General features: G+C 41.4%; 2 protein-coding genes across 4 annotated transcripts in view; both read left to right on the plus strand.

The window, feature by feature from the left end:
* Nucleotides 1-5,776, plus strand: part of spire2 (spire-type actin nucleation factor 2) — a 48,923-nt gene extending 43,147 nt beyond the window's left edge. The window contains exons 14-16 of one of the 3 annotated variants that reach the window (XR_010094290.1): nucleotides 1,204-1,301; nucleotides 3,472-3,708; nucleotides 4,570-4,681. Coding sequence is in view for 1 of the 3 variants with exons in the window: in XM_063477644.1 (XP_063333714.1) it covers nucleotides 1,204-1,301; nucleotides 4,570-4,879 (408 nt within the window). In the remaining 2 variants the exon portion in view is untranslated. Of the gene's footprint in view, nucleotides 1-1,203; nucleotides 1,302-3,471; nucleotides 3,709-4,569 lie in introns of all 3 variants that reach the window. The other 2 variants (XR_010094291.1, XM_063477644.1) reach the window with 2 other exon arrangements.
* A 4,364-nt stretch (nucleotides 5,777-10,140) lies between these two features.
* sntb2 (syntrophin, beta 2) overlaps nucleotides 10,141-25,510 on the plus strand; it is a 31,171-nt gene continuing 15,801 nt past the window's right edge. Inside the window, exon 1 of the mRNA XM_063477645.1 lies at nucleotides 10,141-11,332. Coding sequence (XP_063333715.1) covers nucleotides 10,603-11,332 — 730 coding nt within the window. The 5' untranslated portion in view covers nucleotides 10,141-10,602. The remainder of the gene's footprint in view (nucleotides 11,333-25,510) is intronic.

The following is a 25,510-nucleotide window of genomic DNA, read 5'->3' on the forward strand; positions in this document are numbered from 1 at the left end:
TGGTCGATTACACTCTTGGTTGTATGCTTCTTCTTGGCAAATCTTATAAATCTTAAAATTGTTGGAAACACGATTGTAGGTCGAGTAGCAGAGTAGAGTATGTGGGCTGGACCTATGAGAAACTTGCTAAATCTTCTCTGCCAATGCCAAACTGCTTATTCTGCCATTAGCTCTTGTTTTGAGCTTCTGGCGACCGTCAGATGTCTGACTGGCGCCTGATTAGCTCCGTTCAGCATTGAGTTCAGACTCTGCCTACAGCCACTGGATCATCAGAGTGTGGAGTGGACTGATAGAGTAACAGCTTTTAATGGAGGCAGCGCAATGCTGTGGGGTGGTATCTCCCTCACTGGAAATACAAGGCTTGTCATCACTGCAGGCGATCTCAGTTCAGAGAGATATCTAGATGAGATTCTGCAACGTCTATGATGTCTGGGACTCTATGGTCCCAGACGTCATAGAGTCTGGGACCAAACGCTATGACGACGCTCACCGCTAAAGAGCGGGGTTTATCAGATAGGGGAGTGGAGAGGATGAAAAGGCCATATAAGGGGAAATAAGCAGGCTTTGGTAATGGTATAAGATTTATTGCCAAGAAGCATTGTTACAACAAAGAACTTGTATTTAAAGCTTTAAATACAAGTGTATTTTAATGAGAATAAACATATGAAGTCATTTATGCTTCAGGTTGACCTGTTAAGTAAAGCTATGTGGAGCTTTTAAATGTAAAAAGAGAAAGAAAGAGGCTGCTGGAGCTGCTGAAGAAAGGGGTTAAATGACATATTTTAGTGCTTATTAACGCATTATTTGAGCCTGGTTGTCATTTCTATTGACGTCACTTCTTTTTTTGTTCTTTTGCTGGTTTTGATTTGTTGCCTCAGTCCCGGGCCGTGTTGGATGTGTGGTTCTGTGCTCTGTAGGTTTGGATTTTGTGTGATTTGTGTGCTGTGGCTTATTTGTGTGTGTTGGGGTTTTTTTTACGGTTGTGGTTAGTTTTTATTGAAATATGTGCATTTGCTTATTGTTGCTCTGTGACTGTATGGCTCGTGGCCTTGATGTTTGTGTGTTTTGAATCTCTATTATCGTAGAGGCTAGAAATACTTGTAATGTGAAAGTCATCTGCAGTGCCTCCCACCACAGGCTCTCTCTGTTCTCTTTCCTCTGCCTGATTGTTTTTCCTCTTGGTGTGCCTCTTCTGTGCTCCAGATGAAGATTCCCTCAAAGAAGATGGCCCACATTCCTGTGTACACTGTGGGCTTTCACAGCACTCCAAAGAGCCATGGACAAAAAAGCCAAGTCTACAAGTGAGTCTGTGTTTGTCTTCAATAGCTGAGTCTGTTTATTGTAGAGAAGATTATAAAGCTGGCTGAAAATAAAACGACAGTTTTCTTCTGAAGTATGCACTGAGGACCAGGAGAAAGATCAAAAGAAATGTGAAAAGCATACCTAACATACCTTCCTTTCCAAATCTAGCTGATGAGTTTCCTATGGAGGCTGTGCCTGTTGCAGAGCTCTTAAAAAGGGGTGCAGCAACCACTATCCCCTAAAATCTACATGAGAGGGGGATTTGGGAACGGCTATGATAGCCAAGCAGTAGAGCCCTGGCAGGGGCACACAGCGCCTCGATCTCTGCCAGACATGACCTTTTTTAATTAAAAGCTTCGTTTTTCTAACATCAAACTCTCTAAAATGTCCCTAGATGTCGATCTCACATCTTTGGTGTCTGGCACCTTTCACTGGCAGTGTCCTGATCTGCTCTTTTGTTTTATATATATATATATATATATATATATATATATATATATATATATATATATATATTTATTTATTTTTTTTTTTTTTTGGAATGGCAGTTCAGACAGACCTGCTGCCAGCCACACCATGTGAGGAGAAGAACAACAGGAACCTCTCAGGAACTTAACTCAAAATAGCAAGTCACTGTTTCTCCTTTGTTAGCACAGAGGCTTATTCTCTTCAAACACTTTTGTGTTTTAGAAAGCAACTAAAATATGTTTGAGTGGTGTGGCTCAAAATAAGCAGGTGTTAAACGTAAAGTTCCTGTTGGAGTGTCTGCGGCTGCAGATGTTTGCTGCTGCTGCAGATGTTTGCTGCTGCTGCAGATGTTTGCAGCAGCTGCTGCAGATGTTTGCTGCAGCTGCTGCAGATGTTTGCTGCAGCTGCTGCAGATGTTTGCTGCAGCTGCTGCAGATGTTTGCAGCAGCTGCTGCAGATGTTTGCAGCTGTCACAGCCTTCCACATCTTTCATTTCAAAAAGTACCATCAAGATGATTTCAGTAAACAAAAAATAAACTAAAAACTAAAACTGGATGTGAAAAAACTAAAATAAAAATAAAAACTAGACTTAACAAGATCATTCCAGTTTGTTTTATTTTGTTAACTTTGAAAACTGACTAAACTAAAATAAAAAAATATACCAAGGAAATGTTTTAGTATCTGTCTGATGATGGATGTGTTAATATAGACTCTGGATGTCTATATATGATTATATATATTATATATATGCTCTTTGTTTTGATTGTGATACCTGCACTGATTTGCCCTCTATACAAGTATAATTAAAAAGACTAAAACTAACTGAAACAAGAAAATCTGCTGTAGCAGATAAACTGAACTTAAAACAAAAAATTCTAAATAAAAATAAAAACTAATGAGAAAATTCAAAACTATAATAACTCTGGTTGCCATTTTCTGATAACATTAACTTAGAATTGGAACTTCAAGGCTCCCACTCTCCCAGGCAATGCCTGCTGCCCCTCTGCAGGCTTCAGGAAAGAAAGGAAAGGAAGCCCCGATTCAAATGAGGAGCTGGCAGAAGAGAAAAATGTGTTTCAGGTTTTGTTTTATTTTTAAATGTGAATAATACAGTGCTACATAGAATACTAAAGGAGCAGAATAGGTCCTCTTTAACATGTTTACAGCCTTAGTTTAAGCTTGTCAAAGCTGATAAGGAAGTTCAAAGGTTTAATCCCTGTAAGACCTGGACCGTGAAATAATTGCCCCAAAATTCAAATTTTTAAAAAATAAATTAAATATTAATTTGCATATCTGATGTTTAATTTGTATCATATCTGCTACTTCTGGCAATTTTGTGCAAGCAAATATATGTACCAGCAAATATGAAACACCTGGCGTAGCTAAGCTAGGTTAAGTACTACCTTCTGAGCTGCACACCTTTTTGTTTCCAAACAAAAACATTTGGACTCCAACACACCAGTTTCCCCACAGTGTTGTCATCCGCTCACTGCTCAGGTTCAATCCCGGGACAGTGGACACCGAGACTGAAAAACAGGTCAAATCTATTTAAGTCTGCCTCTAACTCAAGCCAATGACTGCTAACCTTCTCGAGCCTAAGCAGCACCAGCCTCTGTGCTTACCTCAACCAATCGCAGATTGCCTACTCAATCCAATCACCAACTTCCACCTATCTCCCCCTCCCTCTCTCTCTCTCTTTAGTTATGTAATCAGTGCAGCGCCTCTTCCAGGGCCTCTAAGCAGCCATTATGTAATAATTACCCAGCTGTCATCAAAATCCTCGCTGCTTTTGGCCCTGTGAAGACAGAAGTGGAAGAGAGAGTGGACAGAGAGAGCCAAACAGCGAGCTGACGAGAGAAATGGGCCGCTGGCGTGGTGCTGTGCTCATCCGCTCTCTAACACCTGTCACCAAGACCCGACCGTGCGGCTCCGTGCACAGTAACACACAGAGTTTTGTAACAGCGAGTTTTTTTGTTTTGTTTTTTTCAATCAGAGAAGCTGACCTTAATCTCCTCGTTAGTGACTGTGATGCCCCAGCGCTGCTGCATGTCTGTGTTTATATTTCAGCCACTTTGGATAAGCTTGGAAAGATCTAGTGTAGCTCCATCTTTCCAGATGTTCAGCTGATTTACTGAGACACGCAGTGTGTCTCTGCTGAGCATTCATTGTTGTCAGTTTGGTTTTAAAAGTGCTGCCAATAAATAGAGAAATAAAAAGAGAAATAAATTAGTGGCTTTTTCTGAAGAAGAAAAACTTAAAGTAGTACTGTAGCTTTTCCACAACATGTGTGATTTATTAAATATCTAAAAAAGCAACAACATTTTATTTTTGTAAGTCATAAGGGAGGGGGGGTCAGACCTCAGTTTTTTATGGCTTGTGAACTAAAACATTTTTGTTTTGGGTTTTGGGGGTGTGAGGGATGGCCCTGAGTGCTTATTGGATGTGCAGTTAAATCAGGGGTGTCCAACTCCAGGCCTCGAGGGCCGTTGTCCTGCAGGTTTTAGATGTGTCCTTGATCCACCACAGCTGATTTAAATGGCTAAGTTACTTCCTCAACATGTCTTGAAGTTCTCCAGAGGCCTGGTAATGAACTAATTATTTGATTCAGGTGTGTTGACCCAGGGTGATATCTGAAACCTGCAGGACACCGGCCCTTGAGGCCTGGAGTTGGACACCCCTGAGTTAAATTATTGTTAAAGAACCATGTAGTCATTATGGAAATCTCCCTTAGTTTTATATTCGGCTTTCTTTGAGTGCCTCACGTCTGCTCTAATAAAACTGTCCCACCCTCCTCTGCAGGTCGCTGCGCAGTTTATCCCGCCGCTCAGTGGAGGAGGAGTTCCCCCACCTGTACGCTCACGGCTGCACGCTGCGGGACATCTGTGCTGAATGCACCAAATTCGTCGCCGATGTCATTTCCTCCAGTCGCCGGAGCCTGGACATCCTCAACAATACTCCCAAGAGGGAGGCCAAAGCTGCTGCTGCTGCTGCTGCTGCTCAGAGACCACAGCTGCAACGCCAGTCCCAAGTCGAGGCGTTCCCTCAAGCAAACTCTCACCCTCCACCTTTCCCTCAGCCACAGTGTCTCCCTCCCCACTCCCAACATTAAGAGCAGCTCCACCACGCCGAGACGATCAACAATGCAAGCCAATGAGCAGACTTATGGACACTGTGCACACATTCACAGACAAACTAGGCTTCTAGTGGGTTCATGCACAGCAGTAACGACTCAGCGAGCCATCTGATTGGCTCCAATAAATCGTAACGAGAAAACTCGACCCAGTGAGGTGCTTCAAGGTTCTTTAAATATTACTGGGTTGAATGGTTGTGCTATGATATATAAAGCTTAAAAAACTAATTTTCTCGAGCTGTATCTCGAGCCTTTTTAGTAAGAAACTAGAGACTCCAACCCACCACCGCCTCACCCTTCATACAGCTGCATTATCTTCCCTATCTTACCCATCACAAATGCACACATGCACAGAGCTCTTGACCTTTTAAGGTTTGAGTGAGTAGCTCTCTCTGTTTCTGCCTTATCAACAGCACTACGACACTCCCTGACGCTCACAACTGCATACTGAGGAGAGGGCAGATCAGGAGAGTGCCGGGGGGAGGGGGGTGCTGTAAGAGAGAAGAGAGAGGGTGGAGGTGAGGTTGAAAGCTGCACAGCATAGAGTCAGCATCTCATTTTAGCGCTCTGTGGTTGCCTTGTTTTTGTCTTGAATGTAACTTAGAGAAACAGAATTGTAAATTTAAAGCTTGTACACGACCCTCAGCGTTTATGTATAATCATCCAAAAAGTCCCCGTTCCAGCTGGATGAGGCTTCGACGGCGGCGACACTGTGAATGTAACGGGGTGAAGCTGCAGGCTGCACCCTTAACTGACGCAGCGTGACGATGCTCATGTGAAACTCCCGCCCCCCTTCACTCCCCGTGGACGCTTGCAATCTGCTCTGGTTTTGTAAACACTAAGAAAACCTCAGCTGCAATAAAATCTAACAACAAACACGACCAGCGCTGCGTCTCCGAGTTTTTCTGTTTGACGTGTTCAGTAGACCCGAGCTTCACGAATAAACACAACACGCTGCTTCATAATTCAGGAGTAAAGTGCCACGTCTGTGGTTCTAATGCAGTACGTGCAAGGAATAAGCAGGCAGGTAGAGATTATTTCACTACAAGTCAATGGAAGATTCTGAATAAAAGAGTGGGACCACAGATAAAGATACACACTACATTTATGTAATAGAGAGAATACACACACTCTGCTGAGGCGCAGGTACTTAGGACTGCATCACCAGCTTGTAAATGCATCCAAACACATATCATCAGTGTGAACCAACCCTTTTATGTTCAAGTAGTGCTATCAAGAAATTTAATTTGAACCCATTTAGTGGACTAAAATTGCTACTCTGAGGAATTAATAAAGGTGCAATAAAGATCACAGAAATCGTGTGAGCAACTTCACCGTCCTGTCATGTGACCTGAACATGTCCCTGTAAAGCAGTTAACGCCACATGAATGGAGTTACTTTGATACTACTTAAGTATCAGTTTATCTAACCGGTGATCCACTTCAATCCATTCACAGTCACATCCACACCATGAGTGTTTTGAGACTGTGGGAAGAAACCAGCGCAGATGCAGGCAGACTGGCTGGCAGATGTGCTCCAAAGTTAAACTCTACAACAAACAAATGCAAGCTACAAAGGAAAGAAAAAAATAAGGGTTCCATTGTGGCAGGTAGTTTTCCAGCTTTTCTCAAAGTTTTCTTTCACCTGCTCATGATGCTCAGCTGTTTACAGTGCATACATGTAAATTCTGGCCTTAAAGTGCACCAACTTGGACGACTGTTCTTTCAGACTGCAGTGCATTTGTCTGATTATTCTATCAGACGTCACGAGGAAAAGCTGGAATTGTGGCAAAAGAATCACTGTTGGGGTAACAGAGGATGGGTGAAGCAGTTTGACGCTGTTTCAATAGGATAATGTGAATAATGTGACACGGCCGTGTCGATCTATGGGACAGAAATGAGGAAACAGCTTGTTTCACGACTTTGACGCTCCAGCTTGGAACATGTAAGGGAAAACAGATGGGCGGCTCTTCCTCAGATGCTGTAGAACAATCACTGCTCTTTACAGATGTGGAAAAACTGACAGAGTCAGCTGAGTCATCCTTCGCTATATTCTAAACAAGCGGGCAAGTGCATGTGAGGTGTACTTCCTGAGGACAGCACAGGCCGGATCCGGTGACTCTGCCGTGCTGTGGGAGGATTGTTCTGGCATGGTTTGGATCCAGCTTTGGGATCGGACAACCTGGGACTTCACCTTCAAACCTTCAGTCCACAGGTGGAGTGTCTCGGGAAAGTTGCAGAGACTCAAAGCTCTAAAAACCTTACCAGAAAACATTTTCTATGTAAAACAAAAATAAAACAAATCGAAAATCCCAAGTAACAACTTTAGTATTACTTAGTGTTGTATTGTGATGTGTCATAAAGACTGAAACCGCTGAACAACCCACCTGCTAACTGCGGAGATCTCACTTGAATAGAATAACATGCCTGAAGGCAGTGGGTGCAGCAGTCCTACAATAAACCCTGCCTTCATGACGGTTATAATGTTGAACCCTTTTTTTGAAAGCGAGCGTATTGTTGTTTTATCTACACACAGAAAGATCTATGGAAACATGGCTGATGTAGCAGCTGAGCTTCTTTCATTCAAAATTGATGAAGGTAAATCGAGTCACAGATGTGACTCTGCTGGTGACAAAGAGCACAGACACAAGGGTGGAGAAGTCATGTTATGACACTGGAGGTCTCACCAACACTAATATTTTTTGTATTTACCTACAGTTAGTCCAACCTCTGCATAACAGCTGGGAAACCTCATGTAATTTGTGATTATCTTAATAATCAGGAACATCTGATTATAGTAACTGGATTAGCTTCTGTAAAAGGAAAATGTCTTTAATGTACAAACATTAAGAGTCCTGTCACAAAATCACTCATCTCCATCAGGCCAGAGGGTAATAATGAGAACAGTAAAAATAATAATGATGACTTATCATACTGTGATCACAAGCGATGTGGATATGGAACATGAGGAACAAAAGTTTTTTCCTCCACAGCGCATTAAAAATGTCTTTATAATCGAAACTAATGATGCTCTAATGTGGAAGCCACTTTGATTCAGATTACGGGTAAAACAGCAGATTGTAAATGACAAAAGCAGCTATCAAGATAAAATGATGATCTTACCACAGTCTAATTTTAATAATAATAAACCGAGTGCTTTTTAAAAATTAATTAAAATTAACAGATTAATAAAGTATTCCGATTCTGGTTCTGTGGGAACCGTAGCCTCAGTTTCCTGTTCTCAGCTGACAGGAGAGGAACCTGGTGTGGTCTTCTGTTTCTGTAGCCATCTCCTTCAAGGTTTGACATGTTGTGTCTTCAGGGATTCTCTTCTGCAGACCTTGGTTGTAACAAGTAGTTATTTGACTCACTGTTGCCTTCCTGTGTGGACATTCTCCTCTGACCTCTGGCATCAACATGAACTGCTGCTCACTGGATATTTTCTCTTTTTTAGACCATTCTCTGTAAACTCCAGAGACGGTGAAGTGGAAAAATCCCTGGCATCAACACCCATGCCACATTCATAGTGAACAGAGAGACATTCCTGTATTTTATTAATCAAATATAAATAAAAACATATATCATGTTTTGATGCATGTTATTTATTGGTGTTGGAGTTTATATAACTTAATTATATTTTTGCTCCTTCTGTAGTTACGGCTATCTGACTCTGTGAGGTATTACTGGGAATATCAAAGTAGACATTAGGCAGCAGGATCCATTAATAGAGTCACCGCAGTGAGTGAACTTAAGAAGGCTTTGTCCCCACTACTCAGTGGATCCATAATGGCTTTATGGACTCCCCGCCTCTGCCATCATGAATAAATAATCTACAGGTCTACGTGTCCATTGGCTGCGTGTGCCTGTCATCCAGCTCTGAGTTTACTCTGACAAGTCGCATGAGTCCAAGCTGCTTTATGAGGACTAAAAGAGGAAGGTGGGTGATTATACTTTCAGAATAAAAGCGTTCAAGTATGTGGTCCACCTAATGAAGACTCTGGGTTTCAGGACACCTTTATTCCACTCTTATCACGACATGTTTAAGCTGTTTTACAAGTTTTGTCTTCAGTGGCTTACAGTGTTTTTTTTTTTATATTTATATAATTCATGCAATTAATTAAAAATAATTTTATCTTTCATAGTCGCTCCAAATGCTCCCAAAGATAACTGAAAACTGACTTTGGACTTTTCAAAGTGAAAATATTAACTATCTTATATTCTGTGCTTATAGTAAAATTTTGAATTTTTTGTCAGATGTTTCTCTCACAAAATCTTAAGCTGTAATTTTGACCTAGTAAGTCAGAAATTAGACTGCAGATGATTGGTAACTAAATTTGGATTCTAAAAAGTAAAAGTTTTTTCATTCTTGGTTATTTATTATTTAATTATTGCCATGAATATTGTTATTGCTAATATTAGTTCATTCAAAATAAAATAAAAATGTAACTTTATACATTAAAACCACAGTTAAAATACAACATATTGACATCCTCAGTCAAAATGTGACTTAAAATCTCAAAGTTTTGGCATTAAACACCCTGGGTTGTTTTAAAATTGTTTAAAATTCACTTGAAAATCCAGATTTTTTAAAATATCAAATAATCCTTTTTTAATGGCTCTCTCATGTAGTGGTTTACAAATTCACCTAACAAGTGAAAGATACCTGGTTTGATCTCAGGTAGAGGGGGGGGGGGGGGAATCAAGGCGTTTCAATGGCCTGGTCCTGACCTCAACCTCAAATACTATGGTGGGACGTGATGAGAGGTGTGCATAAATAAATGCCCACAAACCTCAATGAAATGAAGCAACACTGTAAAGAAGAGTGGGCTGAAATCTCCCACAACCACGTGACAGACTGAAAGTTATACGCAAAGTTATTTCTTCAAGTTATTAATGCTAAAGGTGAATCTATGAACTGTGAACGATGGGGCGGACTCGGGTTTTTACAAGCTGCTTCTGACATTGTTTCTGGGGTAAATAAATAATGACATTGTGTAGTAAGTCATGTGTTGATGTTCTCCTGCAGTTGTAAGACCTGGTGAGGATGATCATTATTATTATTATTATTATTTAACATTTGCTGATATGCAAAACCTTAAAATTGTCATTGGGTGTACTTTCTTCTAAATTTGAACCTAATACGTAAAACGTTTTGACTTCAATTTGTTATGTTTTCTCTTGGGGTCTTAATTGTGTGATTTATTTTTATGTTTTATATATTTTCTTTGAAGAAATATGATGAATTTTAATCTTAATTTCTTGCTTTTCTTGTGGACTTCTGCCCTTTTTCTTTTATGTCAGTGTTTTTAGTCCATATTTTGAGCCTCGTCTTCTCTTTCTTGGTTTCCTGCACTGGCAGGAGCCGTCTCCTCTGGCTGCTTTGTTTTTATTTTGAAAGGGTTGACAGGAAGCTTTCTCGTTTCAGTCGCTCTAACTTCCAGTGGAAGTTGGACATCCTCAGAGCCTGAACTCAACAACAAGCTGGCACATCACAGCCAGTTGTGCTTTTCCTCTTCTCTCCCTGTGTTCTGGGAGTCCTTCTGTCTCCCCCCACCTCTGCCTGCAGTCACGGCGGGAGTGGGTGTGTCAATGCGGGCCCGTGGAGCCTAGTCGCTGCTTGTGCGCACTCTGAAAACGAGGAAAAAGTTGATGATGAGTTTAGTGTGAAAGCGGCCCGCCTCGGAGCAGGCTAACCGTCCCGGAATGGCAGTTTGGACCCGAGCAGACAAAAACGGACAGTTGGACCTTCTGCTCCGCGACCGCTGGATCCGAGTGACCGCCGAGCTCACCCGAGAAACGCTCACTTTGACGGCCGACGCGGAGACAACCGGCCCCGGGGCCAATCAATGGGACTACAGCAACTCTTCGGCGGGCCTGCGAAATGGCATGTCAAACGGAAACGACCCGGGAACGAGTCCCGGGAACCCCGGCCGCGGTCATTCCTCGGGTCAGGACCAACTCCAGAACCAGAGCCATGGGGGTCGGGGGCGCAGCGGCAGCCCGGGGCGCGGGGGGGTCAGTCGGGGTCAGTACGACGGCGGTTACAGCATGAACAGCCCTGGAAAGTACCCGAATAACGGCACTAACTCAGACTTCGGGAGCCCCGGGTCCAGCTACGGCAGCCCCGGGTCCAGCTTCGGGTCGAGACCAGGCGACTTCCACGTCAGCCTGGACGGGTCTTCGGAAGCTGTGCGCAAAGTCCGGGTTGTCAAACAGGAGTCTGGCGGACTGGGGATCAGCATTAAGGGGGGGCGCGAGAACAGGATGCCCATCCTCATCTCAAAGATCTTCCCGGGGCTCGCCGCAGACCAGAGCCGGGCTCTCCGGGTGGGCGACGCGATCCTGTCCGTGAACGGCAACGACCTCCGGGAGGCAACGCACGACCAGGCGGTCCAGGCGCTCAAGAAGGCAGGCAAAGAAGTCACGCTGGAGGGTAAGTTGGCCCACGCGAGAGCGGGGATTTGAAAGGGCCGAGATTAGAGTCCTGTGGTCAGGCTGCACACCTCTGTCACATCTCCAGGAACTTTCACAGGTTTCAGTTCAGATCCGGGACTTCGTATTCCAGCACGTGTTCGAAAGGTGAGCGCATTTTCCATACTTGGATTAATAGCTTCAAACTATTTGTGGAAACACGTCACATGTTGGAGCACGCAAGTAAAAAGAAAACTACACAAGTCGCCAGTTACGCAGCAGGACTGAGTTTTTAAAAAGCACTTCTGGAGTAATACTTTTAATTTAATCTGCACACCACATCGCTCCCTCATGGCACTGTGTGGTGCAGAGTGCCATAAACTCTTTTTGGATTGCTCCACACACGTCCTGTGGGTTTGTAACTTTCACCACACATAATTGTTTGCATAACACATTATAATATAGACATAAACACACACAATCCCAGTTGATCTATGACTAGGAGGCGTGGAGGAGGAGGAGGCTGTGGAGGAGCAGGGCTTAAGTAATATCAACAGAACAGAGAGTCTTTGATTAGTGTAAACAGGAATGTAACCACAGCTGTGGTCACAGTCAGAGTTGGATACATTGTACTCTGTGTCTGAACAGTTGTGGATTACTAAAGGATGAGAAATCACAGTAAACACGAGCAGAGATTTGTCTGTGGTTGAAGGTGCTGGCCAGCAGAAAGTGATAAACAGACTTGATCTATATTATTATTGTAATGTATCTGCCTTACAATGTAAACTGGCTTAAGTCGACTGCTGTTGCGATTTAGCGATATAAAAATAAAATAAAAAATAAATCAACATTCTATCTCATATAAATGAAAAAATGCATAAATGTAAAGTCTCACAAAGTGCACACATGTCCTCAAATTGGAACACTCTGAGGAATTTTTCAGTCTAATTCCCTTTTTCCACATTTAAAATGTGGAAAACAGGAATAAGTCATTTTCTTTCTCATGCCTTGAAAAAGAAAATGACTAAAACACCATCTGCACCTGTACGAACATGTTATCTGTGCCCACCGAGACACACGTGTCAGTTAGAAAAGAAAAGGTAAGCGCTAGAAATAACATTTCGTGCACCTAAAATAAATATGAAGCTATAATGTATAGATCAATTTTGATAGATTTGGAAAAAAAGTAAGTAATGTGATGAATAAAATGATGGCAAAATAAATTAAAGGGTAGAAAAAAAATAAGCTATGTATACATATATTAAAAATAAATATATATTTGTAGAAGTTTGAATTAAAACATAAAACGTGCGTGGATTTTTGGTTTGTCTTAGAAATGTAAATATTTGCATGTACTGTACTTTGCAAAAGTCTTGAGCCACCCTTTAGTTCTTTGTGTTTTGATGGGAAAATAGGAAATAGATGCAAACATGCACAGTAACACAGTCTATAAGGCTGTGTTATACAATTCTAACAAGCTCGAAAGTCACTATTTTGTGTGACCACCTTTATTTTTCAGCACAGCCTGAACTCTCAGCCAAGCTTTCTTGTAATTCCTTTAAGTAGTCTTCAGGAATAGTTCTCCAGGCATCTCGAAGGACATTCAAAGCTCTTCTTTGGATGTTTGCTTCCTTTTAATTCTTCCGTTCTCTGTTAAGATGATACCACATTGGTTGCCATGCTGAAAAATGAAGCCGTTACCAATCAAATGCCTTCCAGGTCATATTGAATGATTCTTCAAAATTTGACAATGCTTTTTTCTTTTCAGCTGAAGGGTGTGATGCATCGTTCAGGGGCTGTGACAGGTGTTTGCAGGAAGTTTTCCCCTATTTCTTTAAGAACATCTGGTGTAAATTGTTTTTTAGAACTACCACTTCTTCTTTTGTCCTTCACTTGTCCAGTTTCTTCAAAATCTTTGAGAACAGACTACACACCATGTTGAGCTATATCAAGTTTTCAGCTTGTAGCTCTTTGGGAATCACCTCGTTGGTGCAAAAGTACAATTTTATGCGTGTCAGACTGTTATCTTGAAATGTTTTTCATAGAGTCAACTAAACAAATGTCACCAAACGATATGGTTTGTGACAAATGACAAAGTGTCTAAACATACTATATAAAATTAGTTCTCTGCTAAATAATCTCCCATGTCATTATTCTATCCACAGTTTACATACTTTATGTCATTTAATAGGCTGTTATTTTTATTTATATAGTGCACCAGAACAAAAAAAATGTTTTTATTAAAAAAAAATTGGTCTGAACCAGTTTCAAACTGCTCTGGCTTTGACTCAAATGACTGTGTATTGTGACGTGCTGACCGCTGTGTCAGAATTAGAGAGAATTATCAGCTAACACTACAGCTCTGAGCAGCTTTTGTGTCTTTAATCTTTAATGCTTGTTTTAGATTGACAGCCCATTTGGTGTGTTCAGTCGTCAGTCTCTGGCAGACAGCCAAAGGCTATAGAAGCTGCACAGCCAGATGTTTCTGCAAGTAGTAGGTGGAGACCAAAACAAAGCTAAAAGAAGAGTAAATGACATTTATTTACATTTGGCGGTCTACTAGAACAATGACTTCAAAGGTGTCAGGCTGCTAGGTGTATATTACGGCTGTGCAATTAATAGAAAATGTTTATTCAATTACAATCATGGCTTCCAGATATTAAGAAAATGACATAAGCAGAACAAAACAATCACTGTGCGGGCTTCCTTTTCACAGCGGGGGTCTGATTTTGTTTCGTACTGCAAATCCAGCACACCCAAACTGACTTCCTAACAAGTTTTGGCAACAAGAGGAAGCACTTTAGTTTAGGAGTTAAGCGAGGAGCAACAAATACAATTTCAACAAGCACATCACTTTTAAAAATTTTACATTACACTGATCTTAATATTGACCAAGATGATCGAGCTCATTGTCTTTACCGTTAAAAAAAATATAGGGGTCAGGGAATCTTCGGCGGGGTGTCAAGAGAAACGAGAGTTGCATGTAAAATTCTTCTGGTAGTCATGTGACACACAACTCACATGATGTGTGATTTCTGCTATTTGGAAATGCGCTCCCAAGACCAGACTGCAGGAAATAGAAGCATAAACATAGGTAATTGAGTGCTTTCATGAAACATGACATAAAATCACAAGTTGGTTATAAAGATGATCTAAAAATCATCCTGGTGTAGATGGACACCACTAAAATAGTGTCCTCTGGTGCTGATAAGCTAACAAGGAATAAACACCTGTGGAGGAAAACCTAAAGCAGAGTTATTTTAACAAAGAAGTCCATGGTACTTGCAGTATTGGGAATCTAAACGGCTTTTAATATGGAACAGCAAAGATGGTGCTAGAAGCGTGCACGTCAAAACATGCAGATTTTATGTCCAAGCGCCCACTGAAATTAAACTTCATTTACGCTTCAAACTAAGTGCCTCAAGGTGCTTCGAGGTTGCTCGACGCGCAGCAGCACTTTTAATTTTCTTTTATTTTCTAATTTAATTACGTTTGAAAACCGCACTTATTTAAAGACTAACTGGTGCCGTCTGATGTGGGAAGCAGGTGGTTGAAAAGTTTTTGTATTTATAAGAATACTTATCACACCTACAGTTCCACAAAAGGTAGGTCTGCTAAAGGTTAGGTGTGCAGACACGCTTTCCTAAAACCTACACACTTTTCAGCAAGCCTGAACACCCACTAAACTCCAGATAAAAGAGCCTGAACGCACACTGTAGGTAAATGAGAGCTGAGTCAGTCAAACCAACTGACAGGAAATAAGTCTACAACAATCATATTTGCCAGCTGCAATAGTCTTCAGTGACTCCTGGTTAGACTTTGTAAAACCTTAAAAACATAATTTGTGTAGATGGGGTTTTATGGTGTGGGCTGAGAATGTGTTGTTTACTGGCTCATTATGTGGCTCCACAGAGCTCCATTGAGATGCATTCAGAGCCTAAAAGTGCACTGACGTTGAACTGTTCAATCTTTAGAAAAAATGGAAAAAGAATGGATTGCTGGCCACAGAGCCCTTGGGATACGGAAACTTCAAGTTGGGAATGGCTAAATGCAGTGTTTAATGGTTTGGAATGAACGCCGGGTGAATACTGACGAGCAGTGATTGTAGCAACTGATCAATGAGTGACACATTTCCACTAAAGTCAGAATGAGGCCTGTTTTTAAGCTCTCCGCTGTGCCAAATAAAAGCTTAGGCGTCTTTGTGAATGTGGTATCGGGATTTTCTGGTAACACAGAAATAATTATCACTTCGAAACCTCTGGTGGAAACCAGCCTTTTGGATCTGATATGAGTATAAAAGGCATTTGCAGTCACCCTCGGGTGCACACAGGAAGATGTGCCGGATGCATCTACAGTCCAGACTGAGAGGTCTTTTTCTAGGAATGTGTCAGCTGCCTGCCACTGTTGCCGGTTTGACAGCAGTGAGCTGTGTTGTTTGTGGCTCTGCCGCTGCCGCAGTGAGCCAGAATGAGGCTCGAGACTCTTTCTGCCATGTACACATTACACAAACCTCCAAAATGTTCAGACAATTAGCTCGGGAGCCCCACATTCCTGACCTCCGCTCGCATGTTTGTATGTAGGGCAAAGGTCAACACTGGTGGGTCCAGCTTGCATGATTCGTGCTGCTCCACATGTTCCACTACACTTTATGTAAGTTTTATCACCTGCACTACAGGGGAGGATGTCCAATGAGTAGTTAAATGATCATTTGGGCTATTTTTAAACAAAAATGCAGCACATTTAATGGCTTCCGGTTCTTCAAACATATGGATTTGATGCTTTTCTTTGAACTCTAATGGTTTTGTGTTTTAGACTTACTTTTTAGACAAAATAAAACATCTGATGTAAAACACAAAGTAATTATAACAGAACTATTCTCAATCACAGGAACTTATAGTTGAAGTGGCAATAGCAACCATGGCATGTATTTAACTGTACAAAGTATGCCATCCATCCATTTTTCCACTTATCCAGATTAGGCGGCCTTTCCCAGCCATCATAGGGCAGAATGTAAGTACATTCTGGACAGGTAACCAGACTATCACAGGACTCTTGGGCTGTTTTTCTTGGAAAAATCTTGTTTGGTTACTTAGTAACCCCAGCATCCATGATGGAGAAGCTGATGGGACATCCACACAACACCTTAACATGAACTCAGTATACGCTTTCCACCAACAAAGTTTACAGACCACTCGGACACTCTTTTTGGATCATACTGAATATACCTTTGAGTCAATTTTGTAAATTTTTAGCATTCTAAGTGTCAGAATTGAGGATTATCCAGGGTGTACTCATGAGCGGCATCTTCACAGTCAGATCCATCCCTCACTTGCCACACCTGGTTTCAAAACACCAAGCTGGCAACAGTGAAAACATTCAGCTTGTGGCTTCAAAACATGACTTGACAAACTTGTGGGTGGTGTCACAGTGGCTACATCCACTTTTTATAGTTTTTTCAGACACTCTTTTTCTACTCTTGGATCTGTGACATCATAGACAGCAGATATGCCTGGTATGGTCTTATGCTGCTGTAGCCCAAGGCTCAATGTGATATGGGTTCAGAGATGCCCTTCTGCATACCTTGGTTGTAATGTGGTTATCTCAGTTACTATCTTCCCATTCTCCTCTAATGCCTGACATCAAAAAGATATTTTCACCCAGAGAACTGGCACTCACTGGATATTTTTCTCTTTTTTTGACCATTCTCTGTAAACCTCAGAGATGCTTGTGGTGGGAAAGCTCAGGAGATCAGCAGTTTCTAAAACTCTCAGATCGGCCTGTCTGACACCAACAACCATACCACATTCAACGTCATTTAAAGCAATTCTTCTTCCCCATTCTGATGCTCAGTTTGAACTTCAGAAGGTTGTCTTGGCCATGTCTGCATGCCCAAATGCATTGAGTCGGTGCCATGCAATTGGCTGACTAGATATTTGTGCTGTTGATCTGTTGAACAAGTGTTCCTAATAAAGCTCTAGACTATTTGTTCGTTTCTGAGTTTTTGGAAATTCTACTTTGCTTGCATTATTGAGGTCTAAGTGGATCGCAGCGAATTGGTCTCCACTGTCACTGAAAATATTAAAGCTTTGTAAAGTAGAATTTATGGAAGAATTTACAATAAATCCTAAGCATCCTGCTTTTTCTTGCACTGTAGTAACACAGGCTGTATGTGAGTACGAGTTGAGGCCATTTGCACGAGGTTGAATTCACCCTCCAAGGCCACAGGTAGGGAGGTCTCGATAAGCACACTGAAGTTGCCTGACCTTTTAACGCATGACATACATAATCCAGATATGACACGCTGCTGATTAATCCCCCTCCCCTCAGCAGCTGACTGGAAGACACAACATCCCGTATGTCCAAATGATTAGTTGAAGCTTGCTGCAGCAGCCCTTTCTATCTTATTGGGTTAGCCTCCTGCTTGGTGGAAGGAGACACGAGATGAGCCTTTTGTGAGTAATTGAATGGAATTAAAAAAAAAAAAAAAAAACAGACACAAAGGGCATTGATAAAACGGGGACAGCCTTGATGAGGAACGGTTCTTTTCTTTTCAGCCGACGATGCGTTTACTGTCCTCACGGGGTGCGATCTGCCACGGAGCATGAGTCTGCACTGCCTGAAATAGGCCACCGCCACTTTGTCGGCTCTGAACTCTGTTGCCTTTGATACCAATCTGAGGATAAGTCTCTGGTTTCCAGCTGCCAAGGGAATTATAAATGACCTTAAAATGAAATTAGGAAGACATGTTTGTATTAGCACTGACAGAGCGACATTGTAAGACATGTTTGAGGCCCCTCACCCTTCCAAGACCCCCAGAGTGACACTAAATTACTACGCATAGTGCAGACATGGTTTCTATCTCTTTGTAGTCATTTTGCATTTATTTGTGTTTAATTTGTGTGCCTGTTTCTAGATGTTCTGTTTAGCATCCTTTTGAGTCTCACCGAGTGTTTTGGGTGCATTTGGATTGCATTATTTTGAGTCTTTGCAGGTGTTCAGAGTTTATTTGCAGCTCTTTGAATCTCTTTATAGTTGTTTAGAGTCACTTTGTAGGGATTTGTTTCTTTTTGCAATTGATCAGAGTTTGTAGTTGTTCAGTCTTTGTTTCTTTGTTGTTGTTTTGTGTATTTGTTTTGTAATAATTCTCTTTAAAGTCTATTCTCTTGGCTGTGCAACAACCTGAACCTCTTGGTAACCACTTTTGATTGCAGCTACTGATTTGTGTTTTTTGACATACATACATGTAAGTCCCAACTTGGTCCCATTCAATTGTAAACTGGTAGCAGACTGACTCAGTCTTAACGTCTCTTTATTGCAAACCCCCTTAGAAGATAATGTGGTTGCGAGTGATCACAGACCTGTCTCCGTCTTCAGAGCAGTCATTTGAGCAGCAATAGGATCCCAAGTGACACACGGTCACAGTAACTTTGGTCATGCCGCATCGTGACTGTGGCATTAGGACATAAGAGAGCAGCATTTGGTCTGAATACTGAATGCTGAGCTTCTAACCATAAGCTCTGTTATGTCTGGTCTCATTGCCCTGCCATTGTGGTTTTCATGCAATTACATCTGCTTTGACAGGTGTTCAATTTTTAGAAAGGTTAGACTTTTTTTTTTCTCATGTGTGACTGACTTGCATAGCCTAATGCTCCACTACACCAGAAAGCATCCAGTTTGTCCTCTGTAAGAACCTACTACAGCTAAACCAGCATCAGTCTGTGCCCCGCTGCAGCAATGACAGGTAGACATTTGTAATCTTTAGTAGTCGCAAACAATGGTGAATGTGATTATTTTTGTCCATAATCTGCTTTATCCTTGGTAGAAAGTTGACACAGATAAAAATACACTTTCATGCCATACACAGAATGCACTGACCTTTGGGTATGCTAAATAAATTGGAAAACCATTTATAGATAAAATGCCTTAATGGAATGTATTTTGGGCTAATCCAGTGTGTTAAATATCCTGCGAATCACGTGATGGATAACACTGCTTTAAAAGAAAAATGCTGTAAATCCAGCATTAGCATAAATGATTGCTGTGTACTGACAGCATTGCCTCCAATAGCTAAAGGCAACCTTAAATGTTAAAGCAGTACCTGTCATCACTGTGGAAATGGCAAATTGAAATCAAAAACTCAAATGTTTAAAATAAACACTAATTCAAATGATTTATGATATAAAAATATTTTTTTACTATAACATTTATTGTGAGTTTGACTCATTCATTGGCAAGAATGTGAGTAGGACATCAGCACTTTTGGGACTTCATTGATATTACATTTTGGAACTAACTCATCATGACTCTGTTTTTTTTATATTTTACTTGGGACGATTTGTCCGTCCTGACTTTGGGTATTTTGAGCCTGACTTGGACTTTTTAGACTAAATTCGCGACGTGATTTGGGCTTTATAGTGCCCCAAGGACTAAGCTGGTGACCTGTTGGTCTTGACTTCACTTTATTTAACTTGGTTTGATCGTAGGTTTGAATGGCTCTTTGAACTGTTGGTTTTAACTGTTACTTGACGTGGCACTCTTTTGTATTAGCTGAAGTTTTGGCGCTTTTGCATTGGGAGTTGACTTGGAGCTTACTGGTTCTTAGCTTGATTTTAAACTTGGATTGTACTCTTAATATATGACTTGACTTCATACTGTTGAGTTTTTGATGTTTTGAAAGAATACTTGCTCTTGACTTGTTTTTTGACTCTGGACTTGACCGTAGATTTAGCTACGATCTTGTTGGTATTGACTTGTTCTTTTAACCCTTTGTGCATAACCATCAGCAACTAGTTAAAAGAAAAGGCCCACGATAGAATTATTCGTACATGTTAGTGTAACTGCAGCTGCGTGTTCTGGAGACGAGGCTGCACGAGAACATCGTACACAGAAACACGCGTGTGCGCACACTCTTTGTTGGATCTGCTTTCTGACACATTGTTCTCATTATGTTTCTGGCAGAAACACTCGAGGGAAGAAATTGAGAGAGAGAGGGTGAAAGAGTGAGATTAAGAATGGAAAAACTAGAGGTGGGACTGTGAAAGATGTGTGGAAAGGAGAATAAGATTGAGAAAGACTGAGAAAAAAGGGACAGACAGAAAGGGAACTTAGCAGCGGAGTTTAGAGAGTAAGAGTGAGTGAGACAAAAGCGAGTGTGGAGAGGTTTGCTGGCCAAAACACAGGGGAATTTCTGGGCAGTTTGGGGGGAAAATCCAGAGGCTGGGGTCTGACTGAGTGACTTGCTGCTCTGTAAGCTATTATTTCAGCCATACCATGAGATGATTACTTTTGTGTGTGTGTGGTAAAGAAGAGTAGTTTTACTGGTAGCTTTGTACCACAACTATTGCCACAACCAAATATGTGTCGAGTCAGACTCTCTTTCTCTTCTACATGTTATTTTTTTTCCCGTGCATCCTCTTTCCTTGCAGGCAGCGAGGTATGAAGAGAGGCAGATGAGCCAGACTCACGGGGATGTTGGTCGGCATCTCCGGGGAATTTCCTTCACACACGTTAGTGTAGAAACATACAGACGCACCGATACATGAACAGAGACGAGAGTCCTCTGTGCATAGGCCTAATTAAAAGCAGAAGTGGAGCTGAGCGACAGGTCTACAGAACTAATGAGTTCATCCAACAGCACCGAAGCAGAGGCAGACAGCACTGAATCTGCCTGCCACGATAGAAAAGGAAGACAGTGTTTTATCACAAAGTTGCAGACTGTGAAGAGGAAGAGTGATTATTTCTGGCAGAAAAACGGAAGGAGGGGAAAATCTTTTTAACCAATCTATAATAGATACTTGGAAAACCCACCTGTCTCCGCCAAGAGTTTGTACTAGGTGGTCTTGACTTGGAACGTTGATTTAGGAGTTGCTGGCCTTTAATTGGTCTTGGCCATGGACTCTATATAAGGGGTGGAGGTAGCCAGACTGACATCACCCATCGGTTAGTGAAGTCACAGAAGCTTCGAGCTGAGTGTTTTTGCAGTCACCATCTTAAAATTTTGTAACTGGACTTGCAGAGAGGTGGCTGACACGCGCATATTGCAGTGACCTGTTAAAAGCACCATCATTTACAACACAACATTATCAGGACTTGTAATGCACGAGCTTCCACATACACGATGTGCTGCAGAAACCTCTCAAAAGATCTCTGAATCTGCTGTCATGCCTCATGTTCAGCTGTATAGTGGATTGCATAATTAGTAGTTCTTCCAATAGGCTACAGCCAAGAGTAACAACGTGGTGACATCGCAGCAGCTGGAAACAAAGTAAAGCTTGTAGGGTTTGTGGCATCTCAGCTTTTAAGAGAAACAACAACCAGCGATGATGGATTTGATTTCTATGGCTACATCAAAGAGTGCAGCCACTGCAAGGCCTTTCATTTCGGCCAAAAACACACACAAACACACACACAAGGAAAACTGAATAGAAGCAGATGTACAGTGGCCCACAGTGCCAACGTATTACACAACAGAGCATTCACAAGCTTCACTGCAGCCGGACAACAACTTAATTACACACAATGGAGATGGAGATCAGGATTTCAGGTCTATTCCATTGTCATCTGTTCGTCCCTTAATATTTGCATGCTTTTCTTTTTAATTTCAAAAGTGCATGGAGATTAGAGCTGCAACCATTAGTCAAAACAGAATTAAACCACAACTATTTGGGGAATTTGCTGCTTAACTGAATATCTTTGGCTTTGGGAGAGATGGTTGGTCAAAACCAGCATTTTAAGGATGTTGGCTTGGGTTCTGGAAAAATATGTGGGGCTTAATGTCTCTTTTTTTTTTTTTGATTAAACAAAAGTACAGATTAATTAAGACAAAAATTATTATCTATATAGTGGTTTGTTGCAGCTGAAACATAAGTATGGCTGGACTTTTCAACCTTGTTATTATATTTGTTAGTTCATAAGAGAATAATAATAGTTCTATCTCAGTTGCATTGCTATAATTTTGATCCTTTTTTCTGTCTGAGGGTGTATCAGATACTCTCAAGTTTATTCCAATATAAAAAATTTGTTAAATTCCTGAAAACATTGGTTATCCTATCCCATCCTACCCTGTCCTGTTATGGCCAGTGATCCATGTCCAGCGCAAGAAGTCTGTCAGAGTGGACTATCTTCAAGTATGAATTTTGGCCCCTGATTTAGTTTTTGATTTTTGGTCGTTTGAGAAATTTTAGTCTCTTTTCAGCTTCTGTGTAATTTATGTCTTCTAAACATTTTGGCCGTAGCCGTTGCCATCTTTGTGTGAGGTTCCTGTGGGTAGAGAGTTCGGGTTTCAGGGTGTGTGCCAGCTATTACAAAACCAGCACTCTGCCAGGTCTCTGCTAACGCACCATCAGCAACATCATTGGTAGCTGAATGGGAATGCCACATACATATACAGATGTAATATGTATATTGCATATGTCATTAAGTTCTTCAGCCGTTACCCCAGGAATCCACCGGGCACAGCTGCTCTATGCACCGCGTGGCTTAAATTAAAGGTCTATATTTCGTGGAAGTTTTATCAAGCTGCAGGGACAGGCTAGGAGGACAGGAGGGCAGACACACGAATGAGAATCTGGTCAGATTTTTAAAATGGAGACCTCAAGCAGATTACACATTCTGCATCTAAAATGATTCTGATGGGTTTTCTTTTTTGTTGTTTTGTTTTTAAGCTGTGCTAAAGACAGAACAATACACTGGGGTTAAGCTATCCTAATGTTATGCATTAGCATTTATATAGTCTTTTTCTAATCTTACCGGACACTCAAAGGGCTTTAGACTACAAGCCACATTTTATACTGACTGTCTGATACACTGATTTTTACCAAGGATATCAGTAATTGTTATTGTTTGTTGTTCATGAAAACAAATAAAAACTCAAAAAAAAAGAATTAATAATAAGGGAAAATGTATCTGATTTGCATAAGCTGACTGTCAGACACCTTAAATCCACTGAAAAGATCAATATTTAGAAGTTCAAGAAAAGGAAAAATGTGTACAGATCTATTACGTGAACCTTGCCGGTTCTCATGCATAAAGAAGATAAAGATAAACCCTTTAACACAGAGCAGACATCATTGTGAAACACTCTGATATTGCAAAGGAAACATTTGCTTTCATGTCCCCCATTTTCTTTGTTTGTTTAAAAAGCCAAGAGCAAGATTTTTTATTACTGACAGGGAAAATAGTGTCTACTGGTCCACAGTACCTTAAACAAATATTGATAAATGAAATGAACTGATCTGAAGAACACTTGAGATGCGCTGGCCTCAACTTGTTCTGGTCTCGTCTGGTCAACGTGTAGCCTGCAGTTCAGGTAGGTTGAGTTGACATGACTGACTCGGACAGTTGAAGATATTCTGCCTGTTCAGGATGAAAAGCTCTTTGGTGACTTTGCTGCGTGTTCTGATCAGATGTCGTCCAGTGTGTTTGGACATGTTTGGCTGAATCTGCATTCATCCTGCTGCTTTGGTCTGGAGTGAAATCATTAATAAGAGTTGGTGTGCAAGTTCCATTGGCAGGAAGAAGCAGCACCATTTAATTGATGAGATGGGACTTTGGCTTATAAGATTTTCCTCCTCCCATCACAGAGATCGATTTGCTGTTTGTTGATTAGGTAGTTTCCACCAGTTCATTCTCTGTTGATTATCTGAGCCTGATTCATGGTGGCTGCAGTCTAAACAGAGATCCAGCACCTCCAGCTCTTCTGGGCTGAGACATGATCTCTCTGGTATGTCCTGGAGCCTTTTCTCTATTGAATATGCCTGAAACGCTTCACCTGGGACGATTCCAGGAGGCATCGGGGTTAGATGATCAAACCTTCTGCACTGGCTGTTTGATGTGGATGAGAAGAGGCTACCAGATGACTGTGCTAGCAGCACCCAAAAAAAGCCAATTTCCACAGCTTGTATGCTTTCTGTCACTGTCTACGGTTCATGGCTGTGGGTGAAGATAGGAACGTAGATGAACCAGTAAACGGACTATGTCACCTTCAGGCTCGGTTCTGTTTACTGTATTCACATGAATGCTACAGCCAATCCACTCTCTCCTCACTCTGGGACCTCAGAGGCTTACATTTTTATTTCTATTTTTTTGCTAATGCAGAACCCAAACAGAAGTTGTGCATTTTGTGATTTAAAAAAAATGGAAATGAAGACAACCTTAGTGATATAGTTGTTATTTCTTGTATTTCTTCACATGTTGTGGTGAATCTTCTCAGGTTCCTGTCTTGAATTTCTCTCGATTGCTGGCAAATCCTCCAACCAACCGTACAAATACTAGTGCTGAACTGTTAATTACTTAACTCTATAACTGATTTGAGGAGTTAGTTTGCTGCGGACGAGTATCTGCCCCCTTTATTTTATGTCGCGTCCAGGTTTTTGGGGATTAGTGTTTCTGTTTGACATTTGTTACCATTGTATATTTATACCCGTCTATTCCAAGAAAGAAAGTTGCCGTTAGGAAACAGAGACGTTCACACAGACAATCACAGCCCGGTGATCCACAGTGAGATGTTCGCATGCAGAGATATAAACATGCAGAACCACAAAGAGACCAGGGTCTGCTGACGGAAAATATCTTGGCTGAACATCTCTGCACCAAATCTCATTATTAGTGTGAGAGTGGGGCTTTGCAGCAGAGACATGCATTTCTCTAGAACTCTCACACATAAACACTGGCATTCAGGAATGCTTTCACACTCCCCTACTTACTCCAAACCACTTAGGTTTGCAGAAATGGCCCCAGACCGTGTTGGTGTGGGTGGTGTGGTTAGGATGGTTGGTCTTTGCTCTCGCCTTAGCATTACTCCCCACTCCACCCTTCCCTCTGACTCATACGTGTAATGTACACAGTCACCGTGCAGCATGCTTTGCACCTACATATCAGTCAATCTGTATCTCACTGAGTGATTCAGGGTCACACACAGGCACTCTAGTGGTTTTCCACCTTCAAGCTTCCGGTACCCCACCACTCTGAAACATGCAGAGTCTGTTTCACTGACACTGTAAGATAATATCTGTGTTGTCATTTTTTTTATTTATGTATTTATTTAGTTTGCAATAGCAGTGAGAGAAGCTGGACATTTTAGCCAGACGTCGAGAACAACTGAAACAACAACTTTAATGATTATTTATACACAACTTTAGCTTTTTCTTGAATATTTTAAGTACTTATTCATTACTTTTAACTTTTTCATAATGCATCCATA

Source organism: Pelmatolapia mariae, linkage group LG7 (genome assembly GCF_036321145.2).
Source record: "Pelmatolapia mariae isolate MD_Pm_ZW linkage group LG7, Pm_UMD_F_2, whole genome shotgun sequence".
NCBI lineage: Eukaryota > Metazoa > Chordata > Actinopteri > Cichliformes > Cichlidae > Pelmatolapia > Pelmatolapia mariae.